The sequence below is a fragment of the Elephas maximus genome, chromosome X (genome assembly GCF_024166365.1).
Source record: "Elephas maximus indicus isolate mEleMax1 chromosome X, mEleMax1 primary haplotype, whole genome shotgun sequence".
In the NCBI taxonomy this organism is placed as follows: Eukaryota; Metazoa; Chordata; class Mammalia; order Proboscidea; family Elephantidae; genus Elephas; species Elephas maximus.
Genome location: NC_064846.1, coordinates 99,432,443 through 99,451,117, shown reverse-complemented (window position 1 = coordinate 99,451,117; position 18,675 = coordinate 99,432,443). Strand labels below are relative to the sequence as shown.

The 18,675-nt window shown below is 44.8% G+C and overlaps 1 protein-coding gene across 5 annotated transcripts in view; it reads left to right on the top strand.

The window, feature by feature from the left end:
• Positions 1 to 13,297, top strand: part of DLG3 (discs large MAGUK scaffold protein 3) — a 69,584-nt gene extending 56,287 nt beyond the window's left edge. For 4 of the 5 annotated variants that reach the window (XM_049871662.1, XM_049871667.1, XM_049871665.1 and 1 more), the window contains 9 exons: positions 68 to 143; positions 959 to 1,058; positions 4,722 to 4,763; positions 7,136 to 7,186; positions 8,148 to 8,249; positions 8,835 to 9,007; positions 9,427 to 9,536; positions 9,883 to 9,974; positions 11,027 to 13,297. In XM_049871662.1, the coding sequence (XP_049727619.1) occupies positions 68 to 143; positions 959 to 1,058; positions 4,722 to 4,763; positions 7,136 to 7,186; positions 8,148 to 8,249; positions 8,835 to 9,007; positions 9,427 to 9,536; positions 9,883 to 9,974; positions 11,027 to 11,133 (853 nt within the window). In that variant the 3' untranslated portion in view covers positions 11,134 to 13,297. The remainder of the gene's footprint in view (positions 1 to 67; positions 144 to 958; positions 1,059 to 4,721; positions 4,764 to 7,135; positions 7,187 to 8,147; positions 8,250 to 8,834; positions 9,008 to 9,426; positions 9,537 to 9,882; positions 9,975 to 11,026) is intronic. The other variant, XM_049871663.1, reaches the window with a different exon arrangement.
• The last annotated feature ends 5,378 nt before the right edge of the window (positions 13,298 to 18,675 follow it).

Sequence of the window (18,675 nt, the reverse complement as noted above, 5' to 3'; positions counted from 1 at the left end):
TGCTGCTGTGCCTTGCCACAGCTCGCTGCTAAGACCAGTAATGGACTTCTTTTTGACCCCAAAACAGGGTTGAAAAGAAAGAAAGAGCTCGATTGAAAACGGTGAAGTTCCATGCCAGGACGGGAATGATTGAATCTAACAGGGTAAGTGGGGATCCCCAAGGAAGTCAGTCAGTATGCGAAGAGGGATAAGAAGCTTGCTGTTCTGGTTAATGTATAAGTGAACTGGGGAGCACAAAAGAATATCTCCTTGTCAAGGGGCTGGCTCTGCACTATCAGAATACTGACTGCTTTTCAGAAAGCAGAGAGGGAGCACTTTAAAGTCCATGGCTAGTCTGTATTCCTTCCCTATGGGTAGTTGGCTCTTGAAGATGTCTTGGAGTTGGGCTAACTGGAAGGCTGACTTGTTTGGGTTAAAAGAAATTACTCGTGGGTGTCTGGCTGCAGATACCTGTTGGAACTGTGGGGACTTTGACTATAACCTAACTTCATCCAGCCAGGAAGGCCAACCCCAGAGCTCCAACCTCCTTTCAGACCAAGTGAGGCAGGCATGAGGTATCTCTCCATTCACCCTTTTTCTTCTATAAGCTTCACAGGCCAAAGAACTTCTGGAGCAGTAGAGGGAAGAAAGAAATGGAGTAGATGACTCTGTGTATGTCAGTGGCACCTTAGGGCATGTGTCCAGGAGGCTACAGTGACTTTTGTTCTTTAGGAAGTACCAGTGAGTGCTGTGAGTCTGAATTAGGTAGAAACCTCTTACATCCCTACAACATTTTTCTGTAAACATAATTTTCCTCTTACATCAACATTCATTTAATCTCATAGACTCCATTTGTGAGAGATGGTCTTTTATTTAGCTCACCATTGTCTTCATTTTAGTTTTTCTTGCATGCTTTAAAATCCATTGTTCTGTTTTTTTTTCTTCTGTCCTTCCCCTCCATTTTCATGTTCTTTCACAGTCGATCAAAACGAAACGTAAAAAGAGTTTCCGCCTCTCTCGAAAGTTTCCATTTTACAAGAGCAAAGAAAACATGGCCCAGGAGAGCAGCATACAGGAACGTAAGTAGCAGCAGAGTACAGAGAACAGACCATCCACCGCCCTGTCCTCTCTTCCTCATTTGCACCTTCCCTTCTGAGAAGACTGGGAACGTTTGTGTGTATATCCATGTGTGCCTGTGTGTGTGTGTACGTGTTTATTTGCACAGAGTCAGGGTGGAAATTGGTTTGCCTGGGGAGATGTTGGGTCTCATTTGTCCAGCTCTCCTCACTCAGAATGAATGTTGGAAGCTCTGGGGTGGAACTTGTTCAAGGGCCAGCCTACCAGGAAGTCCCTGGCACCGGTGTTGGAAGTGCCAGACTGAGTTCTGCTGTTGTGGTGAGGAACAGTTTTCAGATTTTTAGGTTTCGAACAATGGTTTAGAAAGAGAACAAGGGCTAGGGACTCAGTGTTGCTCTCCTGGCTTCGTCCTCTTGTGTTTTCTTCCCCCTAGTTTCACTCATCTTTGTCAAGAGAAGAACCCTTTCTTCCCTGGACACCTAAAGTTGGGAGTTCTTCTTGCATTTCATGCATGTACATGAGTGTACAGGATATCCACACAACTCTCAGCAGACTTATGGTCATCCTAGAGTGATTGCAAAGCCATTTTTTTCCCAAATAAAATCCTTCCTGCTTAAATGAATTGACATGGAAGGGGTGTTGCTCAGGGGTCCAAATAAAGATTTATTGAGAAACACAAAGTTGGTTTGGTAGAAAAGGGCATAAAGTTGAGCTAAATTAACTTTAAGAACCAACTGAATGGTGATAAATCTTACTCCACCATGTGCCTCAGAAATTAACTGCTGTGACCCTAACTTTAAACATCAGGTTGGGCTTATGAAATATTTTCTCATTTCTTTCATTGTGACTTGTAAACACCTCTCATTTACCAGTGACTCGTCCATCTTACATGGAGGGGTCTTGGGGTTCTGGGCTGTTTGGGATTGGCAGGACACTGGTGAATTCTGATAGGAAATGTTACTTCCTGTAGGCCAGCTTGGTGCATCGTCATGGTATATGTAGGTCGTTCCTGTTTGAGGTGGTACCTGGTAGATACAAAGGTGCCCTCATCCAGATGGAGGTTATGATTCTTAAATCCTGGGTAGCTCAGTGAGAAACAACAGATGAAGTCAGTTCTGATTGCAAGCAATAGGAGACAGTCTGAGACAGAGTCCTGAGGTGATGTCACTACAGTTCACCAGATGAGTCCAAAAAAATTCCATGCAGAGCCCAGCCTGGTGAGGTGTTGGCTGTTCCACTGGGGTGTGGGGAGGGTGCCTGTTGGATGATGGAGTTGAAACCGCCTAGTGCTTGTTCTCTAGAAGCTGAACTCATCTCCTGAGGGCTACACAACTCAGGTCAGCTTTGAAGGCCACGCCCCAGATTGCATGAAGCTTTCCTTAAGGGACAGAATGAATCAGTATTGGGTGAGAGCTCCTTGGGGTGGTAATAACTGTCTGCCTACCTGTCACACATAGGTGTTTGCTCTTTCATGAACCCACAAGGGGAAATGCTGATTTCAAGGGCAAGGGAGAGACCTGGGTTCTACAACTCCAAATTTGGTCAAAGCAGGTGCTCCAGACCTTGGAGTGTCACTGGATTGTCCTGTAGGCTTACAGGCTGTAGATCACCTCAGAAATGTAGTTCACTCCAAGGCTCTGTAGCAGCAAATTGGGCAGCGTGGAGTCCAGATATCTTGCCTCACCCAGGGTGTTATAGCTGTAGCAAAGTTCTTAACCTCACTATAGTTATAGGTCTTCATAGTATTCATACTTCTGTCACTAATGCTCACCTGGCTCTGTATTCTTCCTTCCCCTTGTCTTTTTTCTCTATTTCCTCTCTTCTCCCCAATTCTTTTCTTCCCTCCCTCCCGTTCTGTCCTTGCTGTCTGTGAAATCAGGACTTCCCTGGGTTAAGTGACGATTATTATGGAGCAAAGAATCTGAGTAAGTCAAAGTTACACACCATTAACTGTATTTCTGGCATGAATGGAGGAAATACTGGGGGTGGGGGAACAGGGGGTATGGGTGAGGGTGAAGGGTGAGGGGAGGGTGGTGTTTGTGAAATGCTCATACCACAGAAGAAGGAGTGTATGTGGCTCTGGATGTCACCCTTTTGCTCTGGATCCCTGGCACCTTAATAAATACCTATCATTCATGTCTGTGTTTTCCTTTTGTACCTTTAAGGGGTAGGGAGATATCTTGGTGTCCCGCCTTCGAAGTGAGGTGGACAAGAGGTGCAGCTCCACAGGTGACCAATCAGTTAATCTCTAGACCGTTGTTGAAGTGAGGAGTGCCAGCTGGTTGGGAGTCTTCTTCCAGTGACACAACACTTAAGGATTGGGTTTAGGAATTATAGCTGCTACTGTCTCTCTAACTGGGGGCAACCTGCATCAGGGATGGCCCAGCAGATCCAGGGGCCTGAGCAAACAGCCATGAGCCAGCTTTCCACATAGCGTCTCTAAGGGGCTGAGCTGATGAGAGCCTCAGCAACATTTATGGACCATATCTCTCTAGTGCCTTATCTTGGACAAACTCTGACTGACCTCTCTATCCTGGAAAATAATCCTAAAGTAGAAAATGAAGAGACATAGGTAATGGGGCCTTAGTGTCCTTGTTGTGTGCAGAGATGCACATAGAAGCAGCCCTGTTAGGTGGGTTCTTTCAGCGTATATTCTCCTTCAATAAATAACAAAGGTGTGAAGGTAAAGGAGTTTCCTCAGGGCATCACCCTGAGGATTGCTCAAGAACTAGTTGTGTGTGGCAACTCAACCAGTCCTTCCTGGGGGACCACAGCATTATCACGGTCTAGGATAGTATTGTCTTGGCTGAAACAAGCAGTGTCTCTATCCATAGTGTGTGTGTCCATGTCTCATTTTCATAAGCCCTTTTTCTAGTGAGGGGTGGGCTGTGTGTGCCAAACTGTGTCTTGTGTCTCCTGTGAATGCCAGCTCCTCTGCTTGTACTTTCTCTGCCCACACTCAGATATGGGCAAATCCTAGTGATCTAAAACAGGAGGGCTGTTTTGTCTTCCAAGTACTCTTATTTGTTTGTTGTCTCTGTGTTTTGACATGTCTGTCTTACAGTGGATGGAGGAGCATGCCCTCACCTCACCCCCATCCTGAAGCCAAGCCCGCCTTCTTGGTAGTGGCAGTAGGAGGGATGTTGGCTTCCACCAAATGGCCAAAGCATTGTTTCCTGGTGGCTGCTCAGTTCGTCCATTGCTTAGCCTCTTAGTTCTGAAGCTTCACACATTTTATACTTCAGGGGCTCTGTCTGGGCAGGAAATTCTGGGGCAGCCTGGTCTCCGGACTTCTTTATGCTACTGTCACTGTCTTTCCTTTCCTATTGTTAGCTTGGGAGATGAATTTTGAGGTAGGATTTGGACACTATCCAAGTAAATTCTTTTGATTCAGATGAAGACTGTGTTGCTGAAGAAAGCGAGGCTTGTAGTATATAGGGAGGAACTTGGCAGACTGAGAGGGCTCTGGGGACAAGAATGAGGTGGCCAAAGGCTCAGGACTAGAGCTGTGCCTCCACGTTGGTAGCCTGGATAGAGCATGCCTCCTGTTGCCTGATTTGGTTGGCAGTTCAGTGCTTCTCTCCTGGAGCATTTAGAGTTTTGTGCTGTATGTGATCTTTCAGTGGTGTGTTCTGAATCGGAGTCTCTTTCTTGTTGGCTTGCAGAGGGAGTGACATCCAACACCAGTGACAGCGAAAGCAGTTCCAGTAAGTGTGTGTCATTTTCCCCCATGTTGCATAGCTCCACCATTTGCTCCAGCCATTCTCATTTCAGTGTTGCATGGCTGCTATTTCTGTTCCGAGGCTAGTGCTTCTTTTAGCCATGTACACTCTGAGATCCTGGAAATGCTGTGGCCAGTTCATTCTCCATATGGGATAAGGTTTGCCTTGTGAATTAAAGGAGTGTATAAGACAGGTAGTTCTGGCCAGGACCTGACTTAAAAGCATACCCGGGGCCCTGAAAAGGTCGATCTGCCAATGAGTAGATTACTGCCATGGGCACTGTGGGGTGTAGGTGCTGCCAATTTTATAGATTTGTTCAAAGACCAAAAGAAACGGACTTTTGTCAGATATTATCCTGAATCTGCCTTTCCACAGCACTCGGAGCTGGGTTAAGGCTTGGAGTCCCTTGGTGGCACCAATGGTTAAATGCTTGACTACTAGCCGAAAGGTTGGCTCTTCGAACCCGCCCAGAGGCGCCTCGGAAGACAGGCCCCGATGATCTGCTTCGGGAAGGCCACAGCCTTGAAAACCCTACGGAGCAGTTCTACTCTGCACACATGAGCTCAACCATGAGTCAGAATCGACTCAACGGCAAATAAGAACAACAACAACATCCTTGCTGGGTTAAATGATCAGAAAACTGCCAAGTTTTCCTTTGGAGATCCCGTGACCAGACCAGAAAAGCCACAATTTAAACCTTATGAACTTTGGGAGCAGTGGCCTCTCAGTAGTTGTGGTGGCTAGAGGCCAGTGTAAAGTCTGCCCAGGAGTAAGCCTCAGAAGAAGCCTTTTAGCAAGCGTCCTGTGGCTTGATGCAGGCATCACTGCCTCTTCCGGTACCACTGTCAGCCACTCTGGGACCTCCAGACACCCAGCAGCAAGTGGATTGGCCACTGTTTTAGGAAAAGCTCATCATTGCTAGGCTATATGGAGCTCTACCATGGGAGAGAGCAGAGCTCAGCATGGTTCTCAAAGGGCACTGGGGACCTTAGTCCAGCCATGTGCCACTTTCTGGACACTTCTTCCAGTGTTGGGGGGGGGAATCGGTAGACCCTTAAAAGGGTAAAGTTAGGATGCAGCTTTGGGGATCTGCATGAGTGCCCTCGCTTTCCTACCTGCAGATGAGGGGATCAGGGTAATGTTTCTTGACCCGTTGAAACATCCCCTTGATTCTTACCAGAGCAAGAGGGCAACTGAACACTATAAGGACCCTTCCTAATCCTCTACTAGCTGGTAGAACCTGTTAATTATTGGTCTTTGTCCATTTTCCTTGCTTTGAGTTAGGTAAAGAGTTCACCCAAGGATAAAGAAGATTATAAGATATCTTCATGCTCTCAAAGAACTTACTATTTGCTTAGAGAAGCAACATACGATAAAATAAAAGAGAATGATAAAAGGTAACAGATCCGCATGGCAAGTTGTATGATGTAAGCGCAGGAGCAATACAAATTCAGACTAGGTAGAGAAGTCTTCTTGAAAGATTCAAAATGAAGTTCATTCTTACATGGTACATAAGATCCGTGTGAGTGTAAAGGATTATGAGTAGGGGCAGCAGGAACAGATTTGACAAAGGTGTGTAGACATTGATAGGCATTGAAACGCAGGAAAATCTGACTGTAACGAAGATTCACTTTAGTCAATAATTAGGAATGACAATAAATAGATTAGGGCCAGATTCTGAAACCTTTAGGACATTTTAGCTCAGACTGAGGATAAGCAGAAAGGAATCACAGGGTAGGGTGGGGTGTCCAATAGTAAAAACAACACTTTATGGACATCTTCCTGCCACTGAAATGCAGAGTGGATTAAGTGAATAATATACTAGAGGAAGAAAGAATGGACAGTACATTATTGCAGTATACCGGACTAGAACATATACCCTAGTATGAACTGAAGAGCTACATATGGGTAAGAATCAGTGTGACTACATATTAACTTCAAAAGTAGATCTGTTATAAATAGTTGTCCTTATGGCATATCTTTGAAATTCGTAAAAAAATTTTGTATCATTAGCATTTTTATTAGTACATTTTACCATTTTTAAAAGTCTATAATAAAGAAAATAACACCAAAAAAAAAAAAAAACTGTTCCTAAGAAATTGGGGAGTTTTTTGGTGGAGGCTTTCTGGTTGCTGGGTCATGCCCCTTTGCTTAGCTGAGAGAGAACTACTGGCTTCTGCTCCAGAGGCAGTGCTTTCTCACCCAGTGGAAAGCAGAAAGGACCCTGGGGCAGTTGCCGGTGGCACTTGATAAGGCTGTTTTATGGCAGAGGTGGGTGTGGGGTAAATGTTGTAGGGAGATGAGGACAGAGAGAGGTAGATCATAAAGTATTAACCTGTCTCCCTTTTTCATTGCAGAAGGACAAGAGGATGCTATTTTGTCATATGAGCCAGTAACACGGCAAGAAAGTAAGCCCCCTTGTGAGAGTCTTGCCTTCGTGCTAGTTTCCTAGCCTCCTGTAGCAGCAAAGGGAAGGCCCTGGGAGAGCAGGAAGGCATGACTCACTGCACATCTAGTGCCTGGGCTCCTTCTACTTCATCCTTAGGGAAGGCCCTTCAGTGTGTACTTCTCACTAGACTTTGGCTTGCTCCAGGGATCCCTTCCAAAGGACAGGACAGATTTACCAGGAAGACAAAGGTCTAGTTCAGTGGGTGTAGCTGCTGCTAAAAGAGAGGTCCTGGTCCTTCCCTTCAGTGCCTGTTCTTTTTCAGCTCAGCTGCTTGGTTTCAGTGCAGAGATTTGCCCTGAATTTGTTGGACAGTGTCTTAGATTCCTAGTGCTGCCATAATAAAAATACCACAGATGGGTGGCTTTAAAGAACAGGAATTTATTATCTCACAGTTTTGGAGGCTAGAAGTTCAAATCAGGTCATTGGCCCTAGGAGAAGGTCCCTTCTTATCAGTAACCCTAGGCATTTGTTGGCTTGTAGAGGTTCCCCCTCTGTATGTGTCTCTCTATGTCTCGTTTCCCTTTATAAGACACAGTCAGAAGTGATTAGGTTTAGAGTCCACCCCACTCTGGTATGCCCTCATTTACATAACAGAAGAAAAACCCTATTTCCAAGCAGACTCACATTCACAGGTACAGGGGTTAGGACTTCAACGTATCTTTTTGGGTGACAGAATTCAATCCATAACAGGCTGGGAGATGTTCCTGATTTCAGACTTGCCTTAGATTTGGATATTCTTAAAAGCTCTTTAAGGCCTTTGTAAACCTTAAATTCTAGTTAAAAGTCAGAGAATGACCATGGATGCCTCACCCCATCTGAGTTGTAGCTCCAGGGCCTGTGTGTTCTAGGCAGATTTTGAGATAGAGCAGTCTGTCTTGTGAGGGGCCTCCATTGATTATTTCAATGCCATTCCTCCCCAGTTCACTATGCAAGGCCTGTGATCATCCTGGGCTCAATGAAGGACCGAGTCAATGATGACCTGATCTCTGAATTCCCACATAAATTTGGATCCTGTGTGCCACGTAAGAGTCCAGGAAGGCTTTGGGAGTGAGGCATTGATGCCTTGGGAAATCGTTGCTTTGATGTTTTATGGAAAGGGTCTGGGACTAGATTGTAGTGCTGTCTGGGAACAGGGGTCCTTTTAACACCACAGAAGAGGTTAGGCAATAATAAATTTCCAAAAAGGTGATGTGGTTGGGAGGACTAAGACATTAGGCTTGGTTGCTTGCACCCTTGGAGAGACGTTTGAGTGGTGATAGTTGGGTATGATTGGAAAAATGTGAAGCCTCAGCCAAAGTGATGTTGGTGTGACTGGATTAATGGTTTGTTAAGTTCAGTTAATTCCGTACCAAATTTGGCACCTTTTGCCAGGCTTTGGCTAAGGAAACCTCACATTCCCAGTCCGGTTTAAGCTAAAGCAAAGAGCCCTCTTGTGTATGGTATCTGGAGGTTGGAAAAGAAGTAAGCAAGACAAACTTCTTCCCGACTGCTTATTTTTTTAACCTACTCATGCCCATGTGACCCATGTGAGAGAGGAATGAATCAGCTTTTGGGCTTGGGGCAGATCATTGTCCTTGGGCCGCACAGCGTTTCCTTTCTTCGTTCAGATACTACCCGGCCTCGGCGTGATAATGAGGTGGATGGACAAGACTATCACTTTGTGGTATCCCGAGAACAAATGGAGAAGGATATTCAGGACAACAAGTTCATTGAGGCAGGCCAGTTCAATGATAATCTCTATGGGACCAGCATCCAGTCAGTCCGGGCAGTTGCAGAGAGAGTAAGTAGAGAGGAAATTGCTGGGTTAGATAAACCTCAAAGGGAAGATAGAAATGCTCACACTGGAGTCCCACCTGGATCCTCATCTTTTAAACACAGGGAGCTACTAAGTGGTACTGCTGACAAAAGCCATGCCAGCTCTGCATGTTCCCAGCCCCTTGGTGAAGGTGTCTGCCTCTTTCATGCAACTCACCCCAGAACTTTGCCCACCAGGGAATAGGGAACTGTCTGCAAACGGGGCCTTTCTGGCTAGTAGGAGCAAAATATGGGGCCTGGGTACCTCAGGGGTAGTGTCTTCTAGGCCACTGGCTGACCCTGGGCTCCCCCCTGCCCCGTGGATGCTTGGAATGCCACTGGATATCTCCTTGGGGTTGGGTGAACAGGGATTGGGTGGGGCTGATCCAGTCTCTGCTTTTTCAGGGCAAGCACTGCATCTTAGATGTTTCTGGCAATGCTATCAAGAGGCTGCAGCAAGCACAACTTTACCCCATTGCCATTTTCATCAAGCCCAAGTCCATTGAAGCACTTATGTAAGTGTTTGCTGAGACTTAGAAACTCCCAACTAGGACGGGGACCTGGAAAGGAAATGGAGAATAAAGTGATTTGTGGGCAGGGGTGGCACCCAACCGAAGCTCTGAAGAAAGTCTGCAACCCAGCTTCAATCACTGATACTCCTTCTGTTTTGAGCGCCTGTGCATTTATTCCCAGTTGGGCATCTGAACCTGGAAGGCTTGAGGAAGGAGTTGAGCCATGGGCCACTGCTGCTCTGAGAGGACAACTAGGCAGATTTTCAGGGAGCTTTGAGCGGTCTTTTCTGTTAATCAAAATAAAGAATCTGGTTTGGTACTACTTCTCTTCTGTATCTTTCTTCGGCAGGGAAATGAACCGACGGCAGACATACGAACAAGCAAATAAGATCTATGACAAAGCCATGAAACTGGAACAGGAGTTTGGAGAATACTTTACAGGTGAGAATCCCTGTTGCCCAGTCTGGGGTAACGTGGCAACAGCCAGGCATCAAAGAAGTTTAGGTACCTTGCACAGTGTTTCTGGATGCTTTTGAGCTTTTGAGTGCAAACCTTTCCAGAGTATTCAAGTTCTGTCCCTCCAGCCATAGTACTTGAGCCAGTTCATAGTATAAACAACCATCGGCAAATGGTATCTTGTATTGTTAGTTTATTTTGTCTTCTTGTGCCTACTAGATTTTAGGCTCCTTATATTACTTTGTTTCCCCCCTCCCAGTACTCCCAGTCGAGTACTTTGCCTTGCATGTTTTAGGTGTCGAATAAACGTTTGTTGATGATGATTCCGTGGTGTGGTGTTCAAGTTGTCTTGTCAGCATGTGTGTGTGGTTATATTGTCACTTACTTTAGAAGTGCAGTTCCTAGAAGCTTGAGAAGACCTCTGTGTAATATGTTCCTTACCTCTTAAAGTACAGTGACGTGTATATGCAGGTCGGTACTGAGTAACTTCTAACTGGCGGTGCTGCTAGGTTAACCAGGGAAAGAATTGTTAGCATCCGTGTCCTTGTTTCCTGGGCTGAACTCTGACATAGAGCAGATGTGAGGGCCTCAGGGAGCACTGTCGCTTGCCAGAAATTGTGGCTTTCAGCTCTTTCTCCAGATAACTGGGATTTTTCCAAGTCTTTTAGCAAGGCCGCTTTAGAATTATAATCTGCTGGCGTTGTGGTGGCCAAGAGCAACATGAGCTGCAGTGTCTGGCATGTAATGGGTGCTCTGTAAATGCTTTTTTTTTTTTTTAATGTGCACAGTTTTCTATTCATTGCTAGTTAGCCTGTCTCTCATTGAGTTGACTTCAAGCCCTAGGCTTGGAGCTTGGAGCCAGTTTTCCTTACTGCACTAAACTAACAGCCAACTAGTCAAATCAAACCCACATTTCTGTGAGTGTGTTCTTCGTGCCTGTGGGGTGAGTTGTAGGGTTGTTGGGAAAGGCAGGATTGCCGCGTGTAGGGGGTGTGCTGTGGACCACAGTAATAATTTTGTTTTCCTCTTCACTTTAGCCATTGTGCAGGGTGACTCACTGGAAGAGATTTATAACAAAATCAAACAAATCATTGAGGACCAGTCTGGGCACTACATTTGGGTCCCATCCCCTGAAAAACTCTGAAGAATCCCCTCCAACCACTCTCTTGTGAACAGAAGAAATCAAGTCCCTCTTCCCTCCTCCCTCTTCATTCCTGTCCCCATGGGGAGAACAAATGACTACTGTTCTTGTCCCCTTTTTTAGATATGTCAAAAAAAATTGAGTTTTCTAGTCCTGTTTTTTTTTTTTTTATTATTTTTGTTTTGTTTGAGTTTATTTTTGGGGGGATGATGCCATCTCACTCATCGTGTGACCGTGCCCATTCCTGCATGGACCTTTCCCAAGTGCTAGCACAGGTGCAAATCCATCAGAATCATTGTTTTCTTAAAAATCAAGCAGAAGCGAAGAGAAGAGAGGAGGACTGATGGAAAGACAGACTCCGGACAGCTACACGGATTGTGAAACGAGCTATATGCACAACATGATGAGATGCTCCTGGGGCATTTCTGTATATCTGTATTGCTGTCTGGCAGCTCTGAACAGTGCAACGTAATGGCAACAGAAAGTATCTTATTTATATATATATATACATATATATATATGTAATTTATATAAAATATATAGAAATTATTATATATATATATATTATACACTCATATAATATATATATATATTCACACACATTTGGACTAGAAAATTTATGGAGACTTCATCAATGGTACTATGTTATTAGAGAACTGTCTTAATTTTCATATTCCAATCAGATGGCATCTTATATCCCAACTGGTTGGGAAGGGATTGAAAATGGTGGTTAAGTGCTGTACTAAAGGGCACTTGCATTTGGTCATTCTCTTGAGAGCTGAGATTTTCTCTCGGAGGGGGTCAGCTTGAGGCCTGGGGGCGAGAGGGCTGGGAACTTGACCCTAAAGCAGCTGCTGCCCTTGAGGTGCAGTCAGTCCTGTGTGCGGAAAGGGAGAGAATGGCTAATGATGCTCCATATTAAATTGCCTATTGTTTTATGCCACCTGATGTGTCTGCATGAGAGGTTTCCTTTTTGTTCATTTTTAAGCTGCTGTTAAACCAAAACCATGTTGTGCTACTGTGTCAGCCTTTTCATTATTCCAAATTTTACTTTTACTATTTAAGTGAATGCGTAGACTCCAATTTGACAATGTTCTAAAGGCTTATAACGTTCTAAAGGAGCCAGGCCTTGTGATATAGTAGGTGACCCAGGCTTGGCCGTCTAATCAGCAGAAGGGAAATGCAGGCTGGTAAAGAGGGAGAGGAGGAGCACTTCGATCCTGTCCCTTCACTTACCTGCCAAGGACATGCAGGGCCTCAACTGAGGTTCCATCATGGGACCCATTGACAGGGAGAAGGAGTCACCTTCCTACCAGCTCTGTGCTGGGACAATGGAACAGCACTAGGCTTGGCCAGCCACACAATTAGTAGTTTGATTTGGGCCTTTTTTTTTTTTTGCAGCTGCTTCATACACCCTACCCCAGCCCCCTCACCAACATCTGGTAGCTTACTGTTTCTTCAAGAACAAAGTAGACTTTAATGCTGTAAATTTGAGCTGTAGAGCTAAGATTCACCTACTGGTGACATGTGAAACCTTGTTGCTTTTTCCTAGAGTCTGATGGCAGTGATTGTGGTCAGGGGAGTTCTTCTCTGACCACAGCAGGTGTGTTTCAGGCCCTACCCCACCCTACTATGCTCCTTTGAAGCCAATGTGCCTCCCTCCCCTCCATGCTGGAGGGATGACACAGGGGAGAAGAAAATAGAAACGCTTGGCCCTAGGGTTGAGTCACTTGTTTCCTAGCCCACTGTGTTATGATCAGTGCAAACAACTCAGTGTGGAAGATGCTTAAGCACTACCAGCCAAATTTGAGAAGTGTGTTAACAGTTATCCTACCAGCATATTGAGACTAACTCTAGAGTTTTTTTTCTAGAGTTTGGGGCCCAGAAGAGGGTAGAGAAAGGGCAGCAGCTTTACCTGGGCAGTACACTGGGTTGAAGGCAAAGAGGAATAAAGTGACGGCTGATGATGACTCTGGTGAGGAGAGGGTGAGCAAGGAGTGTTGATTTCTGTGATGTTAACTGAGTGATATATTCTGAATGATGCTCAGCCCTCTCCCCCTCCCAGGGATGAGAAGCAAAGATTAAAAGTAAGCATGGCACTAGTTGGTTTACCAGTGTTCCTTCCAAGGAGACATATATTTTTTAATAAACGATAGTTGCAATGAACTGTGGCTCAGAGACCTTCTTGAAGTAGTTGAGAAGGGAGGGTGGGTGCACAGCAATGGGAAAAGGTCCCAAACCTTTGGGACCAAAGGGCTCTGTACTTAGTGATGACCATCTGACCAAGTGAGGAGTTCTGGATGGTTACAGACATCTGTGGTGGTAACAAATCCCTTGTGAGAGCTATATACTTAAGTCTACCACCACAGCCCCCCAAACGCTGCCTAAAACAGCACAGACAGGGCGAGTCCACAGCCTTGATGGTGAGATGCTGACATTTTTCCAAAAGGTATGCAAGGTAGGGTATGTCTACTGCAGCAAAGACGTGTGTTTAACAAAGCAGGCACCCAGTTAACAGCAGAGAAGTGAGTAATGAAATTGGTAAGAGAAAACTGGCCTACCATCTACCTGTGCTCCCAGAAATCATTGAGAGCTCAGGGAAAAATGAGGGTGGCATAGGCCCAGAGTAGACCCCAGCTGGTAGAGCGGGGGAGCAATCATCCATGCAGGCCCCTGAGGAGAGGAGGAGTGCTTACCCAGATGAGTGCTTAGAGAAGGTATTTATGACATGGCCAATGTCACGACAAGCTGTATTGAGAAACCTGAGAAAGTATTGCCATTATTAAAGTCGAGAATGATAACCGAGTGAATGAGCACCCCTAGTGTGTGGCGTGAATCACAGCAAGGATGGTAATCCCTTGCATGTCTGTGGTGCTTTACCGTTTGCAGAGTGCTTTCTTCCCACTGACAGAAGGCAGCCCAACAAAAGGGAGCCTTCAGACAGCTCAGTGAGGGTTTAAGGAAATGCAGCTCCTAAATGCAAAGGGATCAAAGAATTAGCCCATCATCACACTGTGTTGCAACTGGGTTTCACCAGCTGATGTCCCTCCTAGAGGACGAATAGCTGAAGAAAATAAGGGCCCACAAGAGAAGATACTGAGCAACTTAGAAACATCAAAGATAACACTCTTATCCTCACTGAGCATGCTATGACCTGATGGACAGAGCCTTGTCCCTGCAAGGAGTGAAGACTGGGATCTCTTCCCAGTTCTGCTGCTGACGACACAGCTAATCACATCTGAATTTCTTCATCTCTGCAGAAAGAAGTGTATTATTAAGCCCTAAAAAATTCATAGGATGATACTCATGACTAAATAAAATACTTAAGATAAAATAACCAATTTTATCTCAAGTTGAGAGTGCTTCTAGAAATTGAGGGACTAGAGAGGAAGTATCCTGAGCCGACCAAGGCCAGACAGAAAAGGATGGGACTGAAAAGGGGCACCAGGCTTGAGCAGAAAGGTCAGTACAGAAGGACAACGTAGCCCTTCCCATGGGGACAATACCTGCCTGGTGCCAAACTCTGGAAGCCCAAGGTATCAGAAAACTTTGTAGAAATGATATGGGCTGTTCAGAGCTGTTGGTTTTCTCAAGGTAATCTAATAAATTAGTGCTGAAGTTAAAAAACAAGCCTAGATGCCTGATAAACTCAATTTGGGCCTTGGAAGTATTCATTTAGTGTCAATATCCCCAAGTTTTGTCCTTCATTCCTGTTTCCATCTAGGGTTTCCATTAGGATTCCACAAATCCTTTGATCTATTCAGACAGTTCCTTGGCAACTCAGGAGACTTTATTATCTTATCATTGCAAATGATTTTCTGAAGTCAAATTCCAATTTCCTCAAAAACCTCTCTCTTCCCACATCACTTCCAAGAAATAGCAGAACTGACTCACACACACCTCAGTTCCTCCCCAGTGAACAGGATGTCGATACATTGTGCTTTGCTAGAGAGTCACTTTAGAACAGCTTCTTTGACGATGAAGCCCCAACTAGATTTTATCTGCAAAGCCATTCCCTTTGTGCCATTATGCCCATTGGTTTTTTTTTTCCATGTAAGACTGAATAAACTAACTGCATGTCCCATCCTTCCCCTACCACCTAACTGGAAGTACCTAGCAAACCTACAAGAACTAGAAAGTGGGTGCTTTGAGAAGTAGGATTCAGACCTGATTCTTCCAGTTAAGAGCATGTATAAGCAGATGTCATCCTAACTGGCTTTCCTGACCCCCTACAATCCATCCTCCGCAGAGGTGACAATTAGCTATCTAAAGTGCTATACCCATTCCATGATGCCCTATTACCTAAAGGAAAAAGTCCAAGCTCCTTAGCATGACCCTTCCATCATCAGGCCTTGACCTTCTCTCCTGGCTCATCTTTTGCTGTGTCCCCGGTTGAGTCCCTTGAATGCACCATGATCTTCTGTGTCTTTGCTTATGCTCCTTTTTCTGCCTCTAAATGCCCTCGCTGTCACCCTGTCTTGCTTACCTGGAAGACTCCTCTTCATATTTCAAGACTCAATTCAAGAATTTCCCTCTTTTTAGCTGTCTTTCCTGAACCACCACCTCCTCCTCCGCCCCTACTCTACAGGAACAATTAACTATTCCTTTCTTTTGTGCTCTATTGTACCCCGTAAGAGCTTTTGACACATAGTAACATGTCACGTGCACTGTGTGCCAGGCATTGTGTTAACTGCTTAAGGCTTATTTACTTCTAAAAACACCCCTATGAGGTAGGTGCTTTTATTATCCCCATTCTCCAGATGAGGAAATCGAGGGATAAGGAAGTCACGCAGCTAATAAATGCTAGAGTTAGGGGTCAAACACGGGCTGTCTAACTGCAGTTGTTGCACTCTTAAGCACTACACCATGCTGCCTCTCACTTTGCCACACTGCACTTATAACATTTTATTGGCTTTATCTCTTTACATCTCTGTCCTCCTCCCCTGGGCCTCTCCTTGAGAGGGGAGACTATGTCTTATTCATCTTCATATCCCCATCACTTAATCCAGTATTTGTCATATAACAGGTGCTCATTAAAAGAGAAGAGATGCAGTAATCTGGCTCAACTTTGGAGGGAAACTATTTGACTAGACCCAAACCTGTGGTGAATACGAATTTTGTTTGTATTATGGAAAGAGATTTTTTTCTGGAATCCCTTCAACTTCCTCTGGGATATTGCTCCACTGATGATGACTTCTCTCTTATCTTCAACCACTCCCTCTCCTTTAGCTCCTTCCCATTCTTTGGACTCTGCTGTCTTCTCACCAAGTACTGAACCATCTTCCTGCTCTGCTTCCACTTAATGCTTCCACTTAGTGACCATCCATTTATTCATTCAACAGAAGTTTATTGAGCACCTATTATATGGCACGGAAACCCTGGCGGTGTAGCAGTTAAGTGCTACGGCTGCTAACCAAGAGGTCGGCAGTTCGAATCCGCCAGGTGCTCCTTGGAAACTCTATCAGGCAGTTCTACTCTGTCCTATGAGTCGGAATCGACTCGATGGCAGCGGGTATTATATGGCACAGTACACAGTAGTTAAGAGCTATGGCTGCTAACCAAAAACGTTGGCAGTTCAAATCCACCAGGCACTCCTCGAAAACCCTATGGGGCAGTTCTACTCTGTCGTCTAGGGTCGCTATGAGTCGGAATCAACTCCATGACAGCAGGTTTGGTTTTTTTGTTTGTTTGTTTGTTTATTATATATTAAGCACTCCACTAGGTGGACCTTACGGTCTGGTTCTTTTTCCTTTGTAGTCTCGCATTTGTTACCCCCCTCAAGCTACTGAAAGGTCTCTCACAGGGCAATCATTATTTCCTAAGCATGAAATTCAATGACTCTCTTCTCAGCCACAGCCTCACAGAAAGATGAAAATGACATGATCCCTGCTTTCACCATTGACTTAATCTCTCCACCCATCCCTGCCCCCTTCCCGTGGCACTACAGCCTGCAGCTCCGACCCTTCTGGTTTTTCCTTGACTCCTTTACTCACTCCTTTCCCACCTCCTCAATGCCACCATTTTCCTAGTCACCTAGGCTCAAAACCTGGTTTCTATTTTTTCATCACATCCAATCTCTTACCAAAACTTGTTGATTCTCTACAATGTCTTTTGAATTTAGTCCTTTCTTTTTGTTGTCCCCCCTCTCATAATAACAAGAGCTACCACTTGGTGAGCAAGTACTGACAGGCATTGTGCTTGATGCTGGAAATACAATGACAAGTAAATACAGTCCCCGTTCTCAAGGAGTTTATAGCCAAGGGGAAGGGGTCAACAAACAAGTAAATAAATTAATAATATAATTATATATTACAGTAAATGCTATGAAAGGCATAAATAAGATGCAGTGATAGAGGATAATATAATGGAGGAACCTGCTTAGAGAGGGTGGCCAGGGAAAGCTTCCCTGAGGATTATAGGTCTTGCAGATGAAAACTTTTGACATAACAGGGAACATTTATTTCATGCTATGTGCCAGGCATTTTACTAAGTGCTTAAACCAAAAAAACCAAACCTGCTGCCGTTGAGTCGATTCTGACTCATTGCGACCCTATAGGACAGAGTAGAACTGGAAACCCTGGTGGTATAGTGGTTAAGTGCTACGGCTGCTAACCGAAGGGTCGATAGTTAAAGTCCACCAGGGGCTCCTTGGAAACTCTGTGGGGGCAGTTCTACTCAGTCCTATAGGGTCAACTTGACAGCAACGGGTATACTAAGTGCTTAAACCCAGTGCGCAGTGCCATCGAGTCAATTCTGACTCATAGCGACCCTATAGGACAGAGTAGAACTGCCCCATAGAGTTTCCAGGGAGCGCCTGGCGGATTTGAACTGCCGACCCTTAAAAAAAATATTAATTCACTAAACTGCCTAGAACATCCCTATGAAGTAGGTGCTTTTGTAAGTTCAGTAGGATCAGCCAGGTGGGGGAGGGGATTATTTAACACCCTCCTCTGGCCCCAATCTGCTTTTCCAGCTTTATCTCCTGACAGGTCTCTACAAACTAGACCACTTGCTTATTTTACCTTCATGTAAGTCCTCTGTATGGAACATTTCCAGCCTCTATCTCTATCTAATGAAACCATTCAGGCTTCAGCTCAGATGGCATCTTCTATGATAACTTCACTGATGACTACAGAAGAGCGTCTCCCCTCCCTCCTTTTACACCACTCTAGCAGTTTGTACTGAACTTACTCTTTTCTTCCTTGTATGATAGATATTTGTCCATAGTACACATTTTCCAACTAAACAAAAAGCTTATAGAAGTCTGGGATTATATCTAGTCTATCTTTGTATCCCTCACAGCAACTAATACATGCCTTGCCCATGACAGACATTCAATAAATGTCAAGTGAACTTCCCCTTTCCGGGCCTCACTGTCTTAATCTAAGTTGGACAGGTGATCTCTAGGAACATTTCCACCTCTAACACTTGTTTTTTGATGGAAAAACAGTGAAATTCTAGAGGACATGTAAGATCCTGGGTCCTGTACAAAAAGACACTGTTCATACTTTTTGTGAATTTGTAGTTAAAAAAATGATGCAGACA